At 40.1% G+C, this 25306-nt stretch overlaps 1 protein-coding gene across 1 annotated transcript in view; it reads right to left on the reverse strand.

Annotated features, from left to right (window-relative positions):
- Positions 1-25306, reverse strand: part of LOC126184684 (lysosomal Pro-X carboxypeptidase) — a 52727-nt gene that overhangs the window by 16172 nt on the left and 11249 nt on the right. Inside the window, exons 3-6 of the mRNA XM_049927177.1 lie at positions 24320-24421; positions 24006-24196; positions 16354-16511; positions 9234-9406 (exon numbers count right to left, since the gene is read on the reverse strand). Coding sequence (XP_049783134.1) covers positions 9234-9406; positions 16354-16511; positions 24006-24196; positions 24320-24421 — 624 coding nt within the window. The remainder of the gene's footprint in view (positions 1-9233; positions 9407-16353; positions 16512-24005; positions 24197-24319; positions 24422-25306) is intronic.

The following is a 25306-nucleotide window of genomic DNA, read 5'->3' on the forward strand; positions in this document are numbered from 1 at the left end:
TATTGTCCTATGGTCCAGATACCTTCATGCCAAATTTCTACTGTACAACAGTTCTAAGGTGGAATGCTGTGATTTTGTTGATAAAATTAATGCTGTACATGAGAAGGTACAGTTTATCATAGAATACAGTGAGGGAGGTTGACTACACCTACATCTACATCTATATCTACATAGATACTCCACGAGCCACCATATGGTGCGTGACAGAGGGTACCCTGTTCCACTACCAGTCATTTCCTTTCCTGTTCCACTCGCAAATAGGACGAAGGAAAAACGACTGTATATATGCCTTCGTATCAGCCCTAATTTCTTGTATCTTATCTTCATGGTCCTTACACGCAATGTATGTTGGTGGTAGTCTCTAAATTTTCTCAACAGTGTTTCTCGAAAAGAAAGTCGCCTTCCCTCCAGGGATTTATATCCAAGTTCCTGAAGTATCTCCGTAATACTCATGTGTTGTTTGAACCTACGGGTAACAAATCTAGCACCCCACCTCTGAATTGCTTCGATGTCTTCCTTTAATCTAACCTGGTATGGATCCTACACACTTGAGCAGTACTCAAGAATAAGTCAGACCAGAGTCCTATATGTGATCTGCTTTACAGGTGAACCACTTTTTCCTAAAATTGTCCCAACAAACAAAAGTTGAGCTTTCACTTTCCCTACCACAGTTCTCACATGCTTGTTGTATCTCATATCACTTTGCAACACTACGCCCAGATATTGTATCTGAACATTATAGGTTTGATTTGCATTAACTTATATTTTTCCACTTTTAGGGCTGGCTGACATTCATCACACCAACTGGAAATGTTGTCTAAGTCATCTTGTATTTTTCTACAGTCACTCAACTTTGACACCTTACCGTACACCATGGCATCATCAGCAAACAACCATAGATTGCTGCCCACCTTGTCCACCAAATCATTTATGTGTATAGAGAACAACAGCAGTCCTATCACACTTCTGTGGGGCAGTCCTGATAATAACCTTGTCTCTGATGAACACTCACCATCAAGACCAACATACTGGGTTCTATTATTTAAGAAGTCTTTGAGCCACTCACATACCTGTGAACTTATTCCACATGCACATACCTTCATTAACAGCCTGCAATGTGGCACCTTGTCAAACACTTTCCAGAAATCTAGAAATATGGAATCTGCCTGTTGCCCTTCATCCACAGTTCACAGTATATCAAGTGAGAAAAGGGCAAACTGAGTTTCGCATGAGCAATGCTTTATAAAACCACGCTGATTCATGGACATAAGCTTCTCAGTCTCAAGAAAATTTATTTTATTTGAACTGAGAATATGTTCAATGATTCTGTACCAAAGAGAAGATAGGGATATTGGTCTTAATTTCACGGGTCCATTCTTTTACGTTTCTTATATACTGGAATCACCTGCACTTTTTACCAGTCACTCAGGACTGTGTGCTGGGTGAGAGATTCACGCTAAATGCAAGCTAAAAGCACTCCGTCTTCAGGCCGCGAGTGACTTACCGGGCCCATCCGACCGCCGTGTCATCCTCAGTGGAGAATGCGGATAGGAGGGGCATGGGGTCATAAATGCAAGCTAGGTAAGGGGTCAATGCTGTAGAACAATCTTTGTAAAATCGAACTGGTATTCCATCCAGACTTTATTTACTTTCAAATCTTTAAGTTGTTTCCCTACACCAGGTATGCTTACTATGTTATCCATATGGGAGTCTGTCCAATAGTCAAATGATGGTATGCCTGTATGATTTTCTTGTGTGAATGATTTCTTGAATATAAAATTTAAAACTTTAGCTTTCGTTTTTCTATCTCCAACTGCCACACCAGACTGGTCAACAAGGGATTGAATGGAATTTCCTTAGGTTCTCTGCCAGATCTTTTGCTAAGGTGTGACGGTGGTAGATGTTATATGCTTTGCGCATAGAACTTTTCACAGACACCTGAATCTCTACTAGGCTTCGATTATCATTTGTGCATTCCCTTTTGAACCGAGAGTGCAACAGCCTCTGCTTCCTCAGCATCCTCCAAATTTCATTATTAAACCATGGTGGGTCTTTTCCATCCTTTATCCACTTACTAGACACATAACTCTCCAGACCAGAATTTACAATCTGCTTAAACTTTGCCCATTATTTTTCTGGGTCCATCTTATTGGAACCATGTGATACCAGTTCCCTATCTAAGTGAGATACTATAACCACTTATCTGTTCTATCTAGCAGAAAAACTCTCCTAGACTTCTTAATTGATATATTAACTTTCATAATCATAGTTGCTATAATGATATCATGATCACTAATTCCTGTTCTATTCTGATATTGTTGGTAAGGTCTGGCATATTTGTAGCTACAAGGTCTACTATACTTCCATTGCATGTGGGCTGCTGAGCTATCTGCTCAAGACAGTTCTAAGAAACACCTTCAAAAGTATTTCACATGACTGTCTGCCTGTACCCTCTGCAATGAATCCATAGACATCACAGTCTATACTCAGTAGGTAAAAGCAGCTTCCAACTAGTATTGCATGCTCTGAGTATTTACATGCTATTGACCCTAGACTTTCTTTGAATGACTCTAGAACTGCCACAGCGGTACTGGGTGGCCAGTAAAAATCTCCAACAATTAATTTGGTTTCACCTCACCTGTTGTATGTGACCAGATAACTTCACTGTCACACTCAACTTTGACCTTACTAGAGACAATATTTTTGTGAAATGTAATGAAACACTCCCCCTCCTATGGTCTCTAAATGGTCTTTCCAATATACATTTCATGACTCACTAAATATTTCATAGCTTTCCAACTCAGGTTCTTACAGCTCTCAGACCCAAGAAATTTATTACAAATACTTCCAACAGTTTACTGATAAAATTATGGCAGTCCAAGTGTCTTTTGACATCCCTTGCTGCATATTGATTGGCGAGTGTTCATCAGAGCACCTCAAACTACTGCCTGGCCTAAAAGACCCTTATGTGCACTCCACAAGTACTTGGCTATGTGAGTAGCTGCTTCCTTTGTGTAGCACACCCCTGACCTGTCAAGGGGAGTCCTGCAAATCCCCACATGATAATGCAGATCTAGAAATCTGCAGCCAACATCACAGAGTTGACAAAGCCTTTGGTTGAGACCCTCCACTTATTTATTTATTTTTCAAAATTTCCTTACAGGATACAAGGATTGGGTATGACAGTTTTAGAAAGGCTACAATGATGGATACTCTCATACACCGTAGTTATAATCCCCCACTTGCATACAAGATGGCAGTTTTAAGATCAATGTTTCAATGCCTTCACAGTGTACCCTTGTGCCACAAGGTGTATGATTGAGAATTTTAGTGTATTCTACATGTTGTATATGTCAACAGATATGATTCTAATGATATAATTAAATATTAATAAATGTATACTGTGCAAAAAAGAATTTGCTAGAAATAAGCAGAGGTCAAATGGTAATGAATTCAAACTACTGAGGTTGGACAAGGAGGAAGACAAATTCATTGGTTGCCACAAGATACCATACTTTGGCACGATTTCACAGAAAGTAGACAAAAAGCTAATGACAAAAAAGATGAAGCTGGTGTTCTTTATTCCACAGAATCTTGGCCAAAGACTTGTACACAGAGAGAAGGTAGTTTGTAAAAAGTATAACGCTACTGGTGTATATTGCATCAGTGCAACAACTGTCTTGCCAGGCATGCGGGGGAGACTGACAGAGGGTTTGGCATAAAGTTCCGAGGACACCAAAGTCTGAGGAATTCAAATTCTACTTTAAGTAACCACTCATGTGATTCTGGATACTCCATAACAGGTTAGCTAATAATTTAAAAGCTTTACCCAGAGAAGTAAAGGGGCACTTTAAACATTCTGGAAGTGATTGGAATTATACAGAGTCTAAAGCTATACCATTAACACACCCTTAATAATCATGTGGAGTTAAGACAGTACAATGTACTATCCAACTTTGCCTTTCAAGGAATAATGTCATAGTTCTCTGTCTGCTTGGTTACTGATCCTAGGTTTGATGTTATACACGCTAGTGTCTGGTTTGGTTTTATCTATTTTATATGCTCAAGTATTATATAGTTTATATGGTTGTGTTGCGTAATGGGGGGCCTCAATCATTTCCATCATACTTCAATATGCACAAAAATGTTTGTAGCTTTCCCTGCTATGTGTGGGGTGGCACTAGTGCCCTCCAAGACACACATGAGCATACTGGCTGGCAGTGTGCCCCTGCACAGCAACATGGTTGGAGGCTTGCTGTGCAATGCTCCCTGGTACGAAGTGAGTTTTCTTAACCATTGGGCTTTCAGCATTACTAGCTGGGCCTTTTTAGGTTTTTTGTTGTTGTCTTATTTTGCTCTTTTCATTGTAGGTTAACATGCTTTTAATATGTCAGTTTTTCAACTGGCCAATCTGATGCCCTGCTTTTTGTGGGTAACAGTATTTTATTTTGAGAAGGTTGACTCCCCTTTCTTCCTGCATCATGAGCTTAATGTTTTACTGACATGTGAGTATTTCATATTGGTTGTCACAGAGCTTAGATTATTAGGATAGGTATCTGTTTTTTTTATCATAATGTTGATTGTATGTTTAATATCTTGTAGATGTGATTTGATATCACAAAAACAGTCATGCTCCTGTAAATAAAAGATCATATACAGCTAAAGCAGTTTATTTCTAAAACATGGATACTTCAGGTGCAATTGCCCTCAACAACAAAAAAACTCTCTGTAACTTGTATGCTTGTATTTCACTGCAACTGAGAATAAAGCTGCTGTGTCAATGGGAGAATGAGTGGTAAAATGTTATTCTATAGTTAAAAACAGCTTTTTAGTCTCTCAAATAGAAAGAAGTCTTAACACAGTTACTGATATGGTACTACCCTTATCTCATTACATAATGCTGTGACATACCTGTTCAAAGTTTCACATTTTAACTGAATGCATTTATACCATAACAAAAGAGAAAACAATGGGTACCATTTTTAAAAATTTTCTGTTGTTAAGAGGCCTTTTCTGCATCACCATGTCACACAGAATGGCTGGTTCATGAGTTTTTCTGTTGCTAGATGATGTATCAGCTACATATATCTGATACAATGCATTAACTTTGTTTTATACTACATTCTAGTTTTTTAACATACAAATTTATAATGATAATAGATGGTAAATGGAAGGAGAAATCATGCAGAATGGCTAAGCTCAGAGGATGAAAGAAGCACACAATGAAATTAAGCAGTTGAAATTCAAAATCACAAGAATTGGGCACTACATTGTAAAAAGAATGAAGTCAACTAATCACAGAACATCAATTGATTATAAGGAAAATGTAGCAAAATATACTAAGAAATGCAACAATGAGTCAGTGGAACAATAAAGGGAAAGAAATAAAATGACAAAGTTAACAATAATAACAGTGATAATAATAATGGTAATGATAATAACAATAATAATAATACACATACAATTCACCAAAAAGAGGACAAAATAGGTTTCCAGTACCTCAAACAGAAAGAAGAAGCCTTGAGAAAATTACTACCTTTATTTCAGAAGAAACTGATATAGTACTACCCGTATCTCAGAGGAATTTCATTACTATCATCAGAATATAAAATCTTACCAAAAGTTCTTCTGGACATATTAAAGCCTCAATTAAATAAACAAGCTGGAGACCATACAACTGGATTTAGTAATAGCAGATCCTGTCCAGAGAAAATTCTAAACCCCAGACAAATAATTAAGTACATGAAGAAAATATCAAATAAAAAGGAAGGGTCAATATTTGATTTTAAAAAGGCTTATGTTTTGACAGGCAGAGACTCTCTCCTCAGAATCATGAAAGAATTTAGAGCATATAGGGAAACTCTGAAAATAACTAAACACACTTTTACAAACACAGTATCTAAAATTAAATTTTTGGGAACAAGTTCTAGTTCCTTAAAAACTGTACCGGAAGTCAGACAAGGAGATAGTTTGTCACCTCTATTTTTCAATTCTGTGTTGGAAAAACAGCTATAAGAGAATGGAAAACCGAGGGAAAAAACAAAAAAAGTTAATAACTGCTTTAAGCTGAGTAAATTGAAAGAAGCAATAAATTGTTTGGGCTTTGCCAATACCCTCATAATAATAGAAGGGACCTTAGAGAATGCAAAAAAAGGACTAGAACTTCTGAAGAAGACAGTTGAAAAGGCAGGTCTACAAATAGCTTTTGAAAAGACAGAATACATGACCAATGACACTAACTCACCAAAATTTTTAAAAAACCAAGTATGTTAATATCATGAAGACAGACCACTGCAAATTTTTGGGTGAAAAAAAATAAAAAGAAGCAATTAAAATCAGAACTGAGAAACTGAAAAGAGCATACTTAAAAGTGAGAAACCTGCACACTAAAAAAATTATGTTCTAGAGATGTTAAATTAAGGCATCACATTACAGTTTTAGAACTGGGAGTCCTCTGAGTTGGAAACATTACTTTTATCTGTATACAAAATGCCATATGATGATTTGGAAAAGAAAGAAAAAAATTTGTACAGCCAAGAACAAAGATGGCAATTGTGTTTTCAGATCAAATAAAGAAATAAACTCATTTTGCTCTAAAGTAACAGATGGGATCAGGAAAAGTCATGGTAAACTCTATGAACATCTAGAGAGAAAGAAGGAAGACATATTAACCCTTTAAGTGGGAATGATGGATATATCCATCCACACACTGCAAATTCACAGTGGGTTGGATGGATATATCCGTCCGCTGGATTCTGTGGCTAGTAGGTGATGGGGAATGATGAGTTATTGGCCTACCATTGAAACTGTGGTATCAGTTGAGCTTCGTATACTATATCATAGCTCTCTTCAGGCACTAAAGCATATTCTGGGCTAGTTACAATATTTTCCACTTTTCTGCCTTTGTTTACCAGTGCATCAGTGAATGATATTTTGCAATGGTGAAAAGAAATCATTTAGCAGATTTGGAGAGAGACAGCTGCTTTTAGGACGTGGTGATAATTTCAGTGACAGTTCTGAAAGTTTTCAAGATATGGACATTGAGGTTACAGCAAGTGATTTTTATTCAGAAACATCAGACAACAAGACACCGTTGCCGCACGTGGTACCTAGTGCATTTGTGCATGCTAGTTCAGTTTGTGATCAATATTTGTTCAGTGGTAGTAGTGGTACAGGCGTGCTTCTAAAACAATATGATGTGATGAGTTGTTTTATGTGTTTCGTGGATGGTGCTTTGTGCAAAGTAATAAATGAACATACAAACTTATATGCACAACAGTTCATAGCTTCTTATCACAATTTAGCAGCATGCTTCAGGGTTTGCAGTTCGCACAATATTACAAGAGATGAGATAAAAACACTTATTGGAACACTCACACTTCAAGGAATTCTCCACAAACCAGAGCCTCATACAATCTGCTACGCACTGTCAGCAGAAAACTACTCAAAATTCACCCGATTATGGAGTATCTGCACCATAAATTCATTTCAGTATACTTGCCAGAAAGGAACTTCACCAATGATGAATTGTTGTTACTTTGGAAATTGTGGCTTAGATGGAGGCAATTTAGTCCAACAAAGTACAGCAGATTCTACACTGCTGTGTAAGCAACTCCGAGTATGTATGGGACTTCATTGTTTACATTCGAAAGGACACTAATTACGGTAGCCACTATCCAGAAGGAACAATAACCTCTAAACCTGTTTTGAGTTTGCACATGATCTACTTGGGGAAGGTCACTTCATTTATCTAGACAACTAGTACACCAGTCAAGATATGGTGGACAAACTAATGTTGGCACAATGGGACAAGACAGGAAGGGGTTCCCTAACTTCATGAAAAATGAAAAACTGAAGAAAGGAGAGTACATAACAGAGTACAGATGCAAGCAGATGGTAATGAAATGGGACAAAAGATATGTTGTTATGGTCAGCACTTTCCATGATGATACATTTTTAAATGTAAACCTAAAGAATGGTATCATTCAATAACTGCGATTCTCAGTTTCACAGCTACCAGATGGCCAGGAGCAGGCTGAAAAAATATTATCAGAAGGTTTTCCACCACACATTCGACACTGCATGATTCAATGCAGACGTTCTGTACAAGATGCATGGTGGCAAACAAAGTAAAATGAGCTACATGGCTAGTCTTGGTGGACAACTCGCCATATCTTCACCACAACAATGGCCATCAGTATGATGCCCATCTCTAACACTGAAAGCAATATGCCTTACAGTCAGGCATTTTCTAGATTTTCTGCCACCCACAAAGAATAAAAGACACACAGGAAGGTGTACGATGTCCACAAGAAAAGGCATTCACAAAGAGACTTCACACTGGTGTGCAGAAAGCTAAGTTTCCTTTAAAATGTTTCACACTGAAAATGTCTCGTGAAATAATGAAAATAATTTTTTTTTTACTTCTGCAATATATTTTGTTCATTCCCAACCAATATTAATTTAAATTAAAAAATGAAAACATGATGGAAAACTTTTATGTATGAGAAAAGTACACAGCACCACCATGACAGTATGGGCTGGTGCAAATTACCCAGTGAGGATGAGGTGCGCACACATGAACATGTTAACAGGTTAACAAAGAAGATCTTCACATTCTCCCAAAACAGGAAAAGAGGAAAGGAAATTGAGTGGGGAGGCAAGACCAGAGAGAGTTCAGAAGAAATACAGACTGAACAGGAGACCTTATTCAACAGAGACAAATTCAGACCAGAAGTCAAGACAGGAAGACAAACCAAACAGAAGAAAAACTGGAGTCAAATGGTCAGAGGAGAAGAAAAGAGCTAATTCTGAGAAAATGAAAGTGTTTTATATATGGAAGAAAGAAAAGAGAAATGAATAGATATTTTGATGTGGTCATTAGTTGGATAAAATAATAATAATAATAATAACAATACAATGGAAGTGGTGTTTAGATGACAAATAAAAAGTAAGTATAAAATGACAGGTAACAAAAATATATGGGAGAAAAGAAATAAAACCAGTTAGTGACATAAGGGAAGGAAGCAAAAATGTTGGAATAATAACATGCAAGCAGACCAAAAAAAAACACAATGGGGAACAGAAAGAGGAAAGGCATAATCTGTTGAGAGTATATTATGGTTTTCATATTTGCTTCTTCACAAACACTTTAACTAATTTGTGTTAATCAGTTACATGGTAGCTCATGTTAAATATATAATGAATAGAATGTACACTGAATGTAGAATTACCTTTATTGGGTAAGCTGGAAGAGGAAGAAGAAAATTTGTGGCATATGGGTAGTCTAGCATTGCTAGATTTGTGTACACATCAGTTAGCCAAGACATTAGAAGATCTGCGTCAGCTTCAGACTGAAGTGGTTTACAAAGTGTCCAGTTCGTTGACAGCCATTTTCGACCTTCATCTGGAATGACAGTCATCTAGAGGTGATACTCTGTGATTCACTAACATAGTTGATCATTATATTTGTTAATTTTCAGCAGGAGTTATATATGAATACATAGCAATCAAATAATGCAGTACCCGCAAACACGCAAATAAAAATTAAATATTATAACTCAAAAAGGCATAATTAGTAAGTTAAATAATGTTCTGCGCACCGACCATAAATGGGCATATTATTGTGAGCCCAGGTGGCATATTGCAGCAGCTGACAGCAACCGAGCATGGGATGATGTTACTGTAATAATTCAATGAGCCCTTCACAATTTTGTGAGACATGTGAGCTGGCTGAAACAGTGGACTCAGCAGTACTGCACAAATGTGTGCAGCAAGAGGCAAGACAGGTTTCCACGATGGCAGTGGCGGTAATGTTATGTGACTGGGAGTGGTGCATATGCGCAACAAGTGCATAAATAGTGAGTATTTTGTAACAAAATTATCCTCAGTCTCACAACTCTACCAAGATGAAGGAGCTGTGCCAGGCAAGGTTGACACACGGAACTGCAATTGAAGTCACTGATTCAAGGCTATGATGGGGCAACAGCTCTAAGAACTATCTGGACTTAGTGTCATGGCACAGCAGGCTATCCTAGGTCTACTCCAGTAGCACATCCAACTCCTTGGGTCACTTCCTGTGTACACCAGCCATCGTCCACCATTGCAGGACTAGTGCCTCATTGTGGTGGAGTTTCCCCATTGTGATGCAGCTGAGGTGCCACCAGGGGCTGCAACAGATATGGCATTGGTGAGTGTACATGCAGCTGGCATGGAAGTCTTGCTGCCAGGTTACATAATGAGACTGCAAGCGCACAGCGGAATCTCTGCTTCGGTACCATGGAGAATTCAAGCAGCCAGCCCAGCAGGACTCAGTGGTCAGATGGTCATTAGCCCAGTGTGCTACACAGTGCAAATGCTTCAATAGAGAACTTCTATTAACTTTGCCGCCACCTTTCTCTGGAGCCTCCTGGGCTTCCCCCACACCTCCAATACCTGTTTGCACCATTCTGGCTCATTACCCTCCCTGCACTCGGGGGCACTATAAATGGAAGGAGTGAAAGTAATGAAACAAGACAAAGTAGAGGTTCTGAGTGGCCACTAGGCACATATACAAGACTGGAAATGTTGCTAACCTTTTACACGCACATACACACACACACACACACACACACACACACACACACACAGCTATAACTGACTACACTATGTTGGCACTGCAGCTTAACTGGAGTGAGAAAGGATAGCAATGAAAATAGATTATGCCCATTTCAAAGGAACCATGCTGACATTTGTCATAAGTGATTCACAGAAATCACAAAGAACCAACTCTAAATGGCTAGACGGGGATATGAGCCACTGCCTTCCCAAATACAAGTTCAGTGTCTTATCACTGCAACACCTCCCTCAGTTTGTGATGAGAAAGGATGTGGGGAGGGGGAGTGGGGAATGTACGAAGGGATGGCAAATAGCTGGCAGGGAGAGGCAGCAAGCCCATTGGATAGGAATGTGGTGTTGGTGAGCTTGCTCTGGCATAGCTAGCAGAGGGTGTGTGAGGCTAGCAGAGGGTGTGTGCGGTGGACAATGGCCTGGAGAAGTGACTGGGAGGGGAAGACAAAACAGAAGAGGAGGAAGACTGCAGACAGGATGGTATCAGAGTAGAATGAGTGAAGTGGGTGGGGGGAGGGGGGGAGCCATGGGGTAGTGGTGGAGATGGGTGAGGAACAGGAGTTAATGGACATAGAGACAATGAGGATTGTGGGATTGAAGATGGAAAGATGTGTATTAAGAACAATTCGCATCTATGTAGGTCACAGAAGCTGATGTTATGGGTGTGGGAGTGGGGGGAGGGTGTAGAGGGGGAGGGGGGGAGGGGGAGAGAAGTGGAAGACCCATATCGCATGGGTTGTGAAGCAACTATTGAAGTTGAGCATGTTGTGTGTGGCAGTGTTTTCTGCTACTGAGTGCTGAGCTCTGATCTCGACAACAGTTTGGAGGTTGGGAGTAGTTGTGCCCTCAGGATCTCCTCACAGATTTTATAGATGGGTGGGTCGTAGAATACCATTTGAGAGACCACCTCTGCCCCATTAACACCTGACAGTAGATCTCACTTCGCAAACTACACCCTTACCCATAATTACTTCTCCTTTGAGGTGAAGACATACAGATGAACAGATGGCACAGCCATGGACATCTGCTTGGCACACTCCAACACCAAACCTGTTACTGGGCCACAGGAAACCTTCCCAACCACCCAAGATCCCAAACTATTTGTTTGGTTCAGGTTTATTATGAAGACACAAGATTAAGACATTCTATCTTTGTTCATCCACAGACTTAACACATTCTCTCCCATTCACTTGACTGATCCTTCTCAGCCCAGTATGCCACCTTCCTGGGTGTTAACCTCTGTGTCAATATAAATTCCATTAACTATCAACAGTACCTCCATTTTCATGGCATCCATCAATCCATAATGAAAAGTCTCTCTCAAAAAGCTTGGCCACCTGTGGACAGTGCATCTGAAATAATGGACAATCCTTTGTCCAGAATGAGAAAGGTCACAGACAGGCATTACTTGACAAACCTAGTCAGAAAACAGACCTCTTGTGCCACATCCACACATGCCCCTAATATTCCAACCATCCCCATGAACCAGTTGCAAATGAAAACTGCTTGCTCCCCTTTAATCCAATATCACCACAAACTGGAAAAGTTTAACTATATTCTTTGCCAGGCTTCAAATTCTTACCATTGCCATGCCACCCATACTCCAAATCCTTTTTCACATAGGTCACACCCTTGTGGAAGACTCAGGTGCAATATCTGTCCTATGCACCTACCCAGCACATACTATTACAGTTCCATCAGAGGCAAACCTCATCCTATCAAAGGCAGGGCCACCTATGAGAGCAATCACATCATGTATCACCTCTGTCAAAACTTTTCCACAACCCTTTATGCAGGCAAATCTACCAACCAACTGTTCCAAATAAATGGACACCTCCAAACTGTAGCCACAATGAGAGTTGACCAGCCGTTTGTGGAGCGCTCTGCTGAGCACAATACGCTCAACTTAAATGGGCGCCTTGCAGTCTGTGTCATGTGGATCCTCCCACCCCATCCCCAATATCACCTCCTCTGACCTGTGTAGATGGGAACTGTCTTTGCAACACATGCTTGTACCCCACAATCCTCCTGGCCTTAATCTCCACATTCCCTGTGCAACATCCCCTTTCACTCCTGTCTCCATACTCCCCACTTCACTCCCTCTTCTTCTGTTCAATCTCCCTCTACAATCTCCCTCTCTTCAGTTCATGTCACTGTGCATCACACTCAACTCCCACTTCGTATCTCATATGCTAGCTAACATTCCCTCTACCACCTTTCTTCCTTGCACCAAAACAGGTGCCACAGCAATAAGCCACGAGGCTTGCACTGTGGAAGGCAGCAATTCAAATTTCCTATATAGTCATGCAGATTGAGTTTCTGTGATTTCACTAAACTAATGAAGGCAAATGCCAGGACTGTTCCTTTAAAATGGACACAACCTATTCCCTTTCCCATCATTTCTCAATCTGAGCTTGTGCTCTCTCTCTAATGACTTCATGGTCAATGGAACATTAAATCCCAATCTTTCTTCTGGCTCTCGCCTCCCATCCCATTTGAAATAAACACTCACTGCAGTTAAGCTGCAGTACCTGCAATATGCATTCAACAAAGGCAATGTGTGTGTGTGTGTGTGTGTGTGTGTTTTCTTATGTACTAGTTGTGTATAAAGGAGGACATCATCTGCAAGTTTGGTAATGTTTTCATTCTTGTTTAGGTGCCTCTTAACTAGATAATATTTCAACTGTAGGGTGAGTAGTTACCTTTGTTCCTTCCATTATCCATATTTCAAAAATCTTTTTCCATTTCCATATTAATAAATAAGTTAGTTAAAGGCAGTTGATACGTAATAGTGTGTAAGGTTACAAATCAAGTGTGCCACACAAAATTGAATTACTCACTACTGAGGTACAAATATGCACAACCAAGAAATGACATTTATTTTTCAGATTGTGATATAAAGTGTAAGAAACTGTGGAAACATGCTTGTGATAATCTTCTTTGGCTGCTTTCAAAATAAACACTCAGAAGGGGTAAGTAAGGTAGACGCAGCCATTCTACTGGAAAAGTTACTGCTCCTAATCACTTCCTGAAAGGTAACAGTAGAGGTGTTAGAAAAAGGATCTTGATAACTTTTTATATTCATATTTGTGTTAAATAATAATAGATTGGACACAACAGAAAGAATAAAGGTAATGACTCACCAGAATTGTTGAACTGTTTAGTGGTAGACATGCACAATAAATTAAACGCTTAGCTAAGCTTTCAGGCAATGACTTTCTTTGAAGCTAAAACACACACACACACACACACACACACACACACACACACAGAGCTACATTGAACCAGTGCTGCAGCCTTACTGGGGTGAGGTGTTGTCTTAGATGGAATGAGTATGAAGAAGAGAGAAGGGGAAAGAAGGGATGAAGGGAGTGGAGGCTGGTAGTTAGGGGACAGAAGGGGGGATGCAAAAAGGGCCTCAGTCTCTGCTCAACCCTGTCCCACATCCACTTCCATCACTATCACCATACTCCTCCTCTCCCCTTGCCGTACTTCACACTAGCTGATCCATCTATCTATTAAACTATGCCCACATTGTTTTCTTTGCAGTCTCCCCCTGTTCTATCCTGCCTCCTCCCTCCCCTAGTCCACTCTTCCTATTTCATCTGGTACCATGTACAGCTTGCCTCCTTACACCAATGCTATCTCAACAGTGCATGAAATGTATTCACAGTTGCAAATACTGACAACTATGAGCTCTATAATGGAATGATGACAGTGAAAATTTGTGCTAGACTGAGACTCAAACCTGGATTTCTCACTTTATGCGAGTGGTTGCCTTAACTGCTTTGGGTATCCAGGCATGACCCATGGCCATTCCCAAACTTCCATATGTTCTCATTCCTGTGTCATAAATCTGTACTAATACACACATTATGTCATTCCTGTTCAGTGGAAGACATTTTGATTAAAAGTCACTGCCTGATATCGGTCAATAAATACAATATCGCAGTGCCTGTGTTGTTAAGAACAAGGATGCAATGTTCCTTTGCACATGGATGCATGTCAGAAAGAACATTGCATCATTCTTCTTAACAACACAGGCACTGCAATATCGTATCTCATCAGTCCCACAACCTTTTGTTATCTTTACATCCCTAGCTATAACTCTCTCTTCTCTTCATGCTTCTTTCCCCTCCTTGTTTCACACCCACTTTACCTGACATAAACCTTCACATCAGTGGGTTGCAACGGTGTAGTCATGAGTTATAGTTCTGCGATTATTCTGTTGACCATAATTGCATCACCTTACTAAGATGTGGAACAAATCAGTTTTACAATTATAGTACACTTTATCAACAAAAAATATGGCACTATGGTGAGAATCTCAATGATTTAAGTTATTTTTTCCCTGCATAATTTATAGTTAACTATGTTCAATATCTCTCTCTCTCTTCCTCCCTTCCCCCTCCCTCCCCCCCCCCCCTCTCTCTCTATCTATCTCTCTCTCTTCTATGGAGTAGAAGGAATTGTCAAGAAGATATCATTTCAGTTTTTATTTGAATCTATTAAATTCTTTATATCACTGGGTAGGCAACCAAAGATTTTTATAGATAAGTACCTCACTCATTTCTGTGTCACACTAAGGTAAAGTGATGGAAAGTGTAAATCAGTGTTATATTTATGAATGATAATGTTTTCATACTGTGCTTGATTGTTGACAACAAACTTCATAAAGGAGTAAATACTCTGTAGTAGTGTTGTAAGTATGCCTAACTGTTTAAAGAGCTGTCTACAAGAGGCTCTACAGGAGACACTATATATTACTCTTGTTACGTGCTTCTATGCAACGAGTACATTTTTCCTAAATGACAAGTTATCTCAGAATATGATGCCATAAGACATTAGTGAATGAAAACAGGGAAAGTAAGTAACATTTTTTTTACATTCTCACTGCCACAGTCAGTTTGCAGAGAGCCAGTTATTAATTTTCAAGAAAATGTTATTTACATTTTCAAGTGTTGCAGTTACTCCCTTAGGTTTGATTATAATACTTACAATGTCATCAAAGAGAACTACTTTTGCTTCTTGGATATATGATGGAAGATTATTTTTATATAATAAAAACAAGAGTGATTGTCAAATATCTATCTTTGCAGTATGCATGTACTGATTATTCCTCATTCTGAAGATGTATTTCATGGTGTGCACTCCCAGAGGTTCTTAATACAACTGTCTGCATCCCTTTGTGTGTGTGTGTGTGTGTGTGTGTGTGTGTGTGTGTGTGTGTGTGTGTGTGTGAGTGTGTGTGTGTGTGTGTGTGTGTGTAAGGGTGTGTGTGTAAGGATGGGAAAGGAAGTCGGCCATGCCCTTTCGAAGAAACCATCCTGGCATTTGCCTGAAGTGATTTAGGGAAATCACGGAAAACCTAAATCAGGATGGCCGGATGCGGGATTGAACCGTCGTCCTCCTGAATACAAGTCCAGTGTGCAAACCACTGCGTCACCTGTGTGTGTAGTATTTACACATGTTGCTGGTCATATAAATTGTTTTTACAAGGTGTACTATATTTATGGGGAGCAAAATTTTTCACTAATTAAATCATACAATGATCTCATTTTGTTGTACCAGTAACTATAACACTGCATTAACTAAAACACTGTTACTTTAATGGTATGACCACTACTAAAGAAACAGGACATCAAAAAAATCAGAAAACACATATAAAATGCAGAAACTAAACTTTATTTCAGCAATATAGTAGTTCACGATGATGCAATCGCAAGAAGTAAAGTCTATTCATACCTGTCTTGCTTAGCTTTCTGATGATATCCCATGATTTTCTTATTGTATTAGAACATTCTTTAGATTCTGAGCTGAAATCTGATGTAACAATTCTATAAAATGCTTCACATGGAACAAGCCCTGGGAATTGCAAAATAGGAGCCGAGGCTGCAATTGCTCTGTGGAATGAGAATACAACAGAAGAATTAAATTAATCCATTCAGGATAAAAAGTAGTTTCATTCTGTTCTTCTAGGATAAATTTAATATTTCTAGTTGTTAATATTAATACTTTAATGTTTCCTGTAAAGAATATGAACATATTAAATATTCTGAAAAGGATTATGTATTATTGTATTGATAGTTTTGTTTCTGTCTGAGCTGATGAATGTATTTATAACATAATGGTATTTTATAGATTAGGCCAGGATAAAGTGTGACATATGGTGCCTTGCAAAAGTACACACAGTGCCAAACCAGGCTTCTTCCTTTATATAGCCAATGTAGCACATACTATGCTTCTTCTTCTTTGGTAGATCTTCCTTATGGCAGGTGTCGACACTAAAGGTCCACAGAATCACAGAAGTTTTGACTCTTAAATGTAAATGTTAATAATAATAAATATATCTAAAAACAAAGATGATGTGACTTACCAAACGAAAGTGCTGGCAGGTCGATAGACACACAAACATACACACAAAATTCAAGCTTTTGCAACAAACGGTTGCTTCATCAGGAAAGAGGGAAGGAGAGGGAAAGACGAAAGGATGTGGGTTTTAAGGGAGAGGGTAAGGAGTCATTCCAATCCCGGGAGCGGAAAGACTTGCCTTAGGGGAGAAAAAGGATAGGTATACACTCGCACACACACACATATCCATCCGCACATACACAGACACAAGCAGACATTTGTAAAGGCAAAGAGTTTGGGCAGAGATGTCAGCCGAGGCGGAAGTACAGAGGCAAAGATGTTGTTGAAAGACAGGTGAGGTATGAGCGGCGGCAAATTGTATTAGAAATCAGCGGAGATTGAGGCCTGGCAGATAACGAGAAGAGAGGATATACTGAAGGGCAAGTTCCCATCTCCAGAGTTCTGACAGGTTGGTGTTAGTGGGAAGTATCCAGATATCCCGGACAGTGTAACACTGTGCCAAGATGTGCTGGCCGTGCACCAAGGCATGTTTAGCCACAGGGTGATCCTCATTACCAACAAACACTGTCTGCCTGTGTCCATTCATGCGAATGGACAGTTTGTTGCTGGTCATTCCCACATAGAAAGCTTCACAGTGTAGGCAGGTCATTTGGTAAATCACATGGGTGCTTTCACACGTGGCTCTGCCTTTGATCATGTACACCTTCCGGGTTACAGGACTGGAGTAGGTGGTGGTGGGAGGGTGCATGGGACAGGTTTTACACTGGGGGTGGTTACAAGGGTAGGAGCCAGAGGGTAGGGAAGGTGGTTTGGGGATTTCATAGGGATGAACTAAGAGGTTACGAAGGTTAGGTGGACGGCGGAAAGACACTCTTGGTGGAGTGGGGAGGATTTCATGAAGGATGGATCTCATTTCAGCGCAAGATTTCAGGAAGTCGTATCCCTGCTGGAGAGCCACATTCAGAGTCTGATCCAGTCCCGGGAAGTATCCTGTCACAAGTGGGGCACTTTTGGGGTTCTTCTGTGGGAGGTTCTGGGTTTGAGGAGATGAGGAAGTGGGTCTGGTTATTTGCTTCTGTACCAGGTCAGGAGGGTAGTTGCGGGATGCGAAAGCTGTTTTCAGGTTGTTGGTGTAATGGTTCAGGGATTCCGGACTGGAGCAGATTCGTTTGCCACGAAGACCTAGGCTGTAGGGAAGGGACCGTTTGATGTGGAATGGGTGGCAGCTGTCATAATGGAGGTACTGTTGCTTGTTGGTGGGTTTGATGTGGACGGACATGTGAAGCTGGCCATTGGACAGGTGGAGGTCAACGTCAAGGAAAGTGGCATGGGATTTGGAGTAGGACCAGGTGAATCTGATGGAACCAAAGGAGTTGAGGTTGGAGAGGAAATTCTGGAGTTCTTCACTCACAGTGAAGAAGAACTCCAGAATTTCCTCTCCAACCTCAACAGGAACGAGATTGCAATAGTAATGACCTGGATTACCACACGCTGCACCACTATTGTGGCCTATGTGATGAAGAATGAGGTCATCTCAAAACATGGGTGTAGCGAGCCACAATAAATACTGCCTGTTTCCGCTATGCAGTGTCAGTCATCATCTGCAGTCAGCTCTGAGAGGTACTCCATGTCAGTCATTGACCTGATGTGGCTCATCCAGCCTGCTTTTACTAGACACAACCTCTGCTAACTTTGGAACCACAGCTATGCCTCAGTCCAGATGCCACCAGCAGCTACAATGGTGTCTCCCAGTTGGATGGCCACCTGCTGGTTGACCACTGCCAACTTGAGGGAATCTACCTTGGGGTCCACAGTAGAGAGCAGGAATGAGCTCTGTAAACTTGCTTTATATCCCCAGAGGGTCCTATGACATCACCTCAGAATTCACCATCTCTATATGCTCAAAGCCTTGACTCATCAGACTCCACCATTGTCCACTTAACCAAAAACTCATCACTTGAGTCTGTTATCAAGGACAAGTGTACTATATCAGCGTGGAAGAGGTAGTGAGTACAAGGGCTTGTTAGTATAACCAAGGACTCATGGCATTGTTCATACAATGCAAACATTCAGTCTGATGATTATTATATACCAGCACAATGAATGATCGGTTAGCACTGAATGTTATTTTGTTCATAAGTATATAGATGTAGGTGTATATGCTGAGGTGACAAAAGTCATGGGATACCTCCTAATATTGTGTCAGAACTCCTTCTGCCTGGCACACTGCAGCAACTCAACAAGTTGTTGGAAGTTCCCTGCATAAATATTGAGCCAAGCTGCCTCTACAACCATCCATAATTGTGACAGTGTTGCTGATGCAGGATTTTATGCATGAACTGGTCTCTCGATTATGTCCCATAAATGTTCGACAGGATTAATGTCAGATGATCTGGGTGGCCAAATCATCCACGTGAACTGACCAGAATTTTGTTGAAACTAATTGTGAACTGTTGTGGCCCGGTGACACGGAGCATTGTCATCCATAAAAATTCCATCGTTGTTTGGTAACATGAAGTCCACGAATGGCTGCAAATGGTCTCCAAGTAGCCAAACATAACCGTTTCCACTCAATGATCGGTTCAGCTGAACCAGAGGAACCAGTCCATTCCATGTAAACACAGCCCACACCATTATGGAGCCACCACCAGCTTGCACAGTGCCTTGTTGACAACTTGGGTCCATGGCTTCGTGGGGTCTGCATAGCACTCAAACCCTACCATCAGCTCTTACCAACGAAAATCAGGACTTGTCTCACCAGGCCATGGTTTTCCAGTCATCTGGGGCCCAACTAATATAGTTATGAGCCAAGGAGAGCTGCTGTAGGTGATGTCATGCTGTTAGCTAAGGCACTCACATTGGTCATCTGCTGCCACAGTCTTTTAATGCCAAATGTCACCACGCCGGTCTAATTTATACATTTTTCATACATCCCACATTGATTTCTGTGGTTATTTCATGCAGTGTTGCTTGTCTGTTAGTGCTGACAACTCTACACAAACACCACACCTCTCGGCTGTTAAGTGAAGACCATCAGCCACTGCATTGTCCATTATGAGGGGTAATGCTTGAAATTAGGTATTCCCGGCACACTCTTGACACTGTGGATCCCCGAATATTGAATTCCATAATGATTTGTGAAATGGGATGTCCTGCGCACCTAGCTCCAACTACCATTCTGCATTCAAAGTCTGTTAATCCCCATTGTGTGGCCATAAACACGCCGTAAACCTTTTCACATGAGTCACTGAGTACAAATGACAGTGCCCTTTTGTACCTTGTGTACATGATACTACTGCCATCTGTGTACGTGCATATCACTATCCTATGACTTTTGTCACCTAAGTGTATGTATGTATGTATGGATTCATATGTATGGCTATATATTTATATATGTTTGTATGCCTGTATGTATTTATGTTTATGTTTGTATGTATGTATATGCTTAAAACTGTTTTGTAGACAGCGGTAAATTTACTTTAATATTTAGTCTCTATTCAGACAATGTCAAACAATTATGTTCACATACACACTCTTTCAACACATTACTGGGTCTGTGTTGACAGTAAATGAAAACAGAATTTGAGGTTGAAGTGTAGTCTCTAAATGGTGATTAATTATTAAAATAAATTTGCAACAGTCTTTGGAAAAGTTACAGAAATGAATGATAAGCTACACAACTCATTATTAGTCCACAAACGCAAGTTGCCACGATCAACAGAATGCACAAATAGCAAGTTTTTTGGTCACAGGTAGAGAACAGTGACACTGCTCTGTACCTTGTTTTCATTTGTCAGAGCACAAATGTTTTCTCATGGTGACTGTGGCATAAATAAGAACACAACCATTTTGTTTACACTGGATGAACACTGTGTTTCTCATCTGAAACATGGACTATAACATCGAACTTTTCCCAGGCCTCACTCTTCCTGTTATGGGGCACATTTGCAATTGTATACACTGCATCATTTAATTTTCTTCTTACACCCTCCACAGTCTCACAAAACACAGTTTAATTATAGGCCATCTGATAGCAACAATTGATCATTCTTGCCCTGTCAGTGCTACACTACAACAGCAATATTGTGCAATCAACATCTTTACTAAGTCACGAATAGCCTTACAGTGCAGCATGCTTCAGTTAGAGGAAATGGTCAGCAAGTAGCAAGAGACCACAGTGCCACCATTCTGAGACTCATCACATTTGTAGAACTGCAGCAGGAAGAAAGGAAGCGAGGAAGGAAGGAAGACAGGCAGCATAACAATGATGTTACAGTGACACCTTGGTTTCTAATGTATGCAACCCTCAACATTGGACTCATACTCATTCTTTTTCAGATCTCTAGTCCGTAATGTGCACCTGGGCCTAAATAGCTGCTGAGCCACCATCAGCTCTTTGTGGGCACATCCTAATACTGTAGGCTTATCTCTGTGGGCCACTGTTGCTGTATAATGTGCTGGGGTCTCCGGTTCGCCTCCGCACTCGGGGGTTATCTGCGCTTAGTCACACTTCTACATGAGCTGGCATGACCTCCTTCTACAGGGCCTGTCACCCCTGTGTGCTGGGCTTCTGCTTGGGGCATGATGCCACACTTTGCTCACCAGAGTGTTGACACTTGAGTCCCCACTGCTATGACCTGTTAGGTGGGGCGACACTGTGAGCTGGTTGTGTTTATGAAGGCCGCGCACTGATCTCTGCAAACTTCCCACACTCCAGGGCCAGCTTACATCCCTGCGTGCTGACCATAGCAAGATGACATTCAGGCTGCTGTACCTTATGCATTGAATAAACACACTACTATATACTGCTTCTGCAATCTGTTGTTTGTTGACCATCTGTCTCCCATACACCTGCTGCCCTGCCAACCTGCTCACTACATCATTGCCATCATGACCCCTCTTACAAAACAGTTTTATGGAATGTGATTTTTTTCTGATTTCTGTGAACTCCTTCTCGAAAGAAAACTTCTGTAAATATAAGGATTGTGTCAAGAAAAATACATTGAAACTTAATTTCTTGAGCAGCTACCTGTACCATTCTTGTAGTGACTATTTTAATGCCAGGAACTGTAGAATAATATACTCATGGAATTGGGAATTGCTTTTTATCATAGAGTAAGCAAATGCAATCAGAAATTCTGAAGAGAACAACAAGTGTGAATAACAATTAGGAAAATAGAACATACAGAATTATGTCCGTTCAGAGCCACCACAGAATATGAAGTGAGAAATGAGGATGTCAAATGTGGACCAGCAATGCAACTTTTCAAGTATAGAAGTATGTTAGCAAGGAAAAATAATTTGAGGTTAAGGAACAAAATGTATTTAGAGTGAAGCAAAGAACAGGTATGGATCCAGGGTTAGGTTCTGTGGTGATTATGGTTTGTTACTGTCTCTGAATACAAGCTGAATGATAATAAATAGCTTAATTACTATAAAATATTTTACTGTAATAATAATAATTTAATCATTGCTTTACCATAATGTGCAAGAAACTGCAATTCAGAAAAATGCATCCTTTGAAAGGTATACATCTGAAAATCTGAGAAGTATAGAAGTATATGTGTCACATGATTAATTTATGAACTATAATAGCAATGAACTCTCACAACGTCAGTAATTTCATAATTTAAACAATATAAAATACATGTTTGCAATCGAAATTATCAGTATTTCATTAAGCACCATGACTGTTTACAAATTATGGTTATGCAAGCATGTAAATGAGAGGGATGCCATTTCTTTCAGTTGCTTCTCCTCTTATTTTTTTTTTCTTAGTGGGGTATGTCTCATTTTGTCTCCAACTGCTAAACTTCCAATAAGGGGGTAGTTTGTGTTGTTGCCCCAGATGATGATTATACGAATATTTTGTCAGGATTTGTAAGCGGTGGGTCCTTGAGGTATGGCAATACGCGAACACGAGAAGTAAGTTTTAACAGCTTTATTAAGAAATGCAGATTATAAAACACGCACGCTACGCGCACCCATCATCACTGTGTCTGACATCCTAACACTGGCTTATTACGGTCGTATCGTAAGGCTCCATGGTGAGCTAAGAAAAGAGACATATTTGCGCCCGAGGCCGCACTAGTTAATACTGCTCGCTGCGGGCAGTGGCCAGTCGCATACTTTCCGTCACAGTGTGGCCGGACGTGCGTCTACTGACCAAGCAAATTGTCAGCATTCCAGACAGGTCGATTAGTGAGCGCGAGTTAACGTACTGTACGGTTGCGTGCAACCCGTAGACCCTTATGTAGTTTGCCAGTTCAACCTGTGGATTCATGAGCCATATCTGATCTCTTGTTGACAGCAGACACAGTCAGCCTTCACCTGACTGGAATGTTAGTGGTCAGGCAACAAGGCCACCCATGTGATCAGGCACTCGTACAATCAACTGAAAAGTATCCTGTGTTCAAAATGTAGCTTGCGAGTTCTGGAGTTTCTTGCCATTCTCAAGACTTCTTAGTTTTCATGCCGCTTTTTCTCTGAATATTAGTTTATGTAAAAATAAAAATTTATCGACAAAAAATTTTTTTTGTGTGACTGTGGGAGGGAGGAGGAAGGCAGGGGGGGGGGGGGGGGGAGGTTCAAGATCCCAATGACCCCTCTCCTGGGTCCATGCCTGGCAAAGAATGACTATGTAAACAATCCCTGAAAATATTTTAAAACTATGTTTAAGTACATTTCAGACTAGCTGCACTGATGAAATGTTACATGAGAAGAATTCGGACTAGAAATTTAAAAAAAAATATTATTGTATTGGATCATTATCTGATAATCAATATCAGTTACCCAGGACATGGGAACCATTGTAATTGCGAGAAGAAACAGACAAAGAAACGTGGAAATTAAGTTATTAAGGAGATTTGCTAGGATAACTAAACAAACAATATAAATCTGAGTAAGACAAAAAAAAAATTCAGAGAAAATTACAAAAACCTATTTAAAGGCTAATGAAAAAGAATGTTAAATTAAAAATCAACCAATATCTCACTTAACAAGAGATTAAATATTAAAATAATTACCCAGAAACAATATGTGGATATTTCATGCGGATCCACGCTGCAAGCATTCCGCCATATGACCCACCAAAAGCTATAACTGGATTCTGCCGGTTAAATGGTCTTGATAATTGTTTGGATTTTATATGCTGTATTAGATCCACATAGTCAGCCAATGCTTGTTGTGATGTTAGGTAGCCTAAATATTTCGGATCCTGTAGTGCAGAAAAATGTGTCACTAAGTAACACACCAAAACTGTATATCCAACAAAAATGTTCTTCACAGGATCAGGTTACATTAATTTTACAAGCACTGCACATATGAATATATCACTTACAGAAAAAGATTTATTGCCATAAGGCAGGGAGTCACCATAATAACGATGTTCTGCAAAGATGATAAGAGCCTTGAAGTCAGGTGCTGACTCCCAGATAAATCCCTGTAACAAAACAAGGATTGATAAGAGATGAGAAACTTAATGTCATAAAGTGTCAAGGGCATTAATATTTTATTCCTTCATTGGATAATTGTCCTGTATTATTCATGATAAAACATATTACAAGGTGTACAACTTTGCTTCCGCTGCTTGCTGATAGGTGGAGACAACAGTATGTAGCGGTCGAAAGAAACTGATCGCAGACATCAGGCAGTTAGCTTGGACCTCGGTCAACTTAACCACATTCAAACATTAGTCAATTTGTGTCTGCATCATAAATTTGTTCTTGATTGAAAATGTCAGTTTACAAGCCTAATTCTCGTAATTTGCAGGAGGTGTTACTGTTTTGTTTCAATATGAAGAAAACAGCGGCTGAGTCTCATCAAATGCTCTCAAGTATGTATGGTAAGGACACTATTAGTGAAATAATGTGTCATGAGTGGTTTGAACGTGTCAAGAATGGCGAGTTTAATGTCGTAGACTGGCATAGTGGTAGAAGAGAGAATGTTTTCGAAGATGTAGAATTGGAGACATTGCTCAGTGAAGAATCGCATCAAACCCAAGAAGAATTGGCACGATCAGTAGGAGTGACACAGCAAGTCATTTCAAAATGTCTCAAGGCTATGGGCATGATTCAGAAAGGAGGAACTTGGGTCCCATGTGAGCTGAAACCAGGAGACATTCAACAGCATTTGTGTTTTTGTAAATAGTTGCTTCAGAGGCAAAAACGGAAGAGATTTCTGTGTCACATTGTGACTGGGGATGAAAAATGGGTTCATTACAATAACCCTAAATGCAAAAAAGTCATGGGGATATCCCTGCCATGTTTCCATGTTGATGGCCAAACTGAATATTCATGGCTCCAAGATCAAGCTCTGCATTTGGTGG

The sequence above is a fragment of the Schistocerca cancellata genome, chromosome 4 (assembly GCF_023864275.1).
Source record: "Schistocerca cancellata isolate TAMUIC-IGC-003103 chromosome 4, iqSchCanc2.1, whole genome shotgun sequence".
NCBI lineage: Eukaryota > Metazoa > Arthropoda > Insecta > Orthoptera > Acrididae > Schistocerca > Schistocerca cancellata.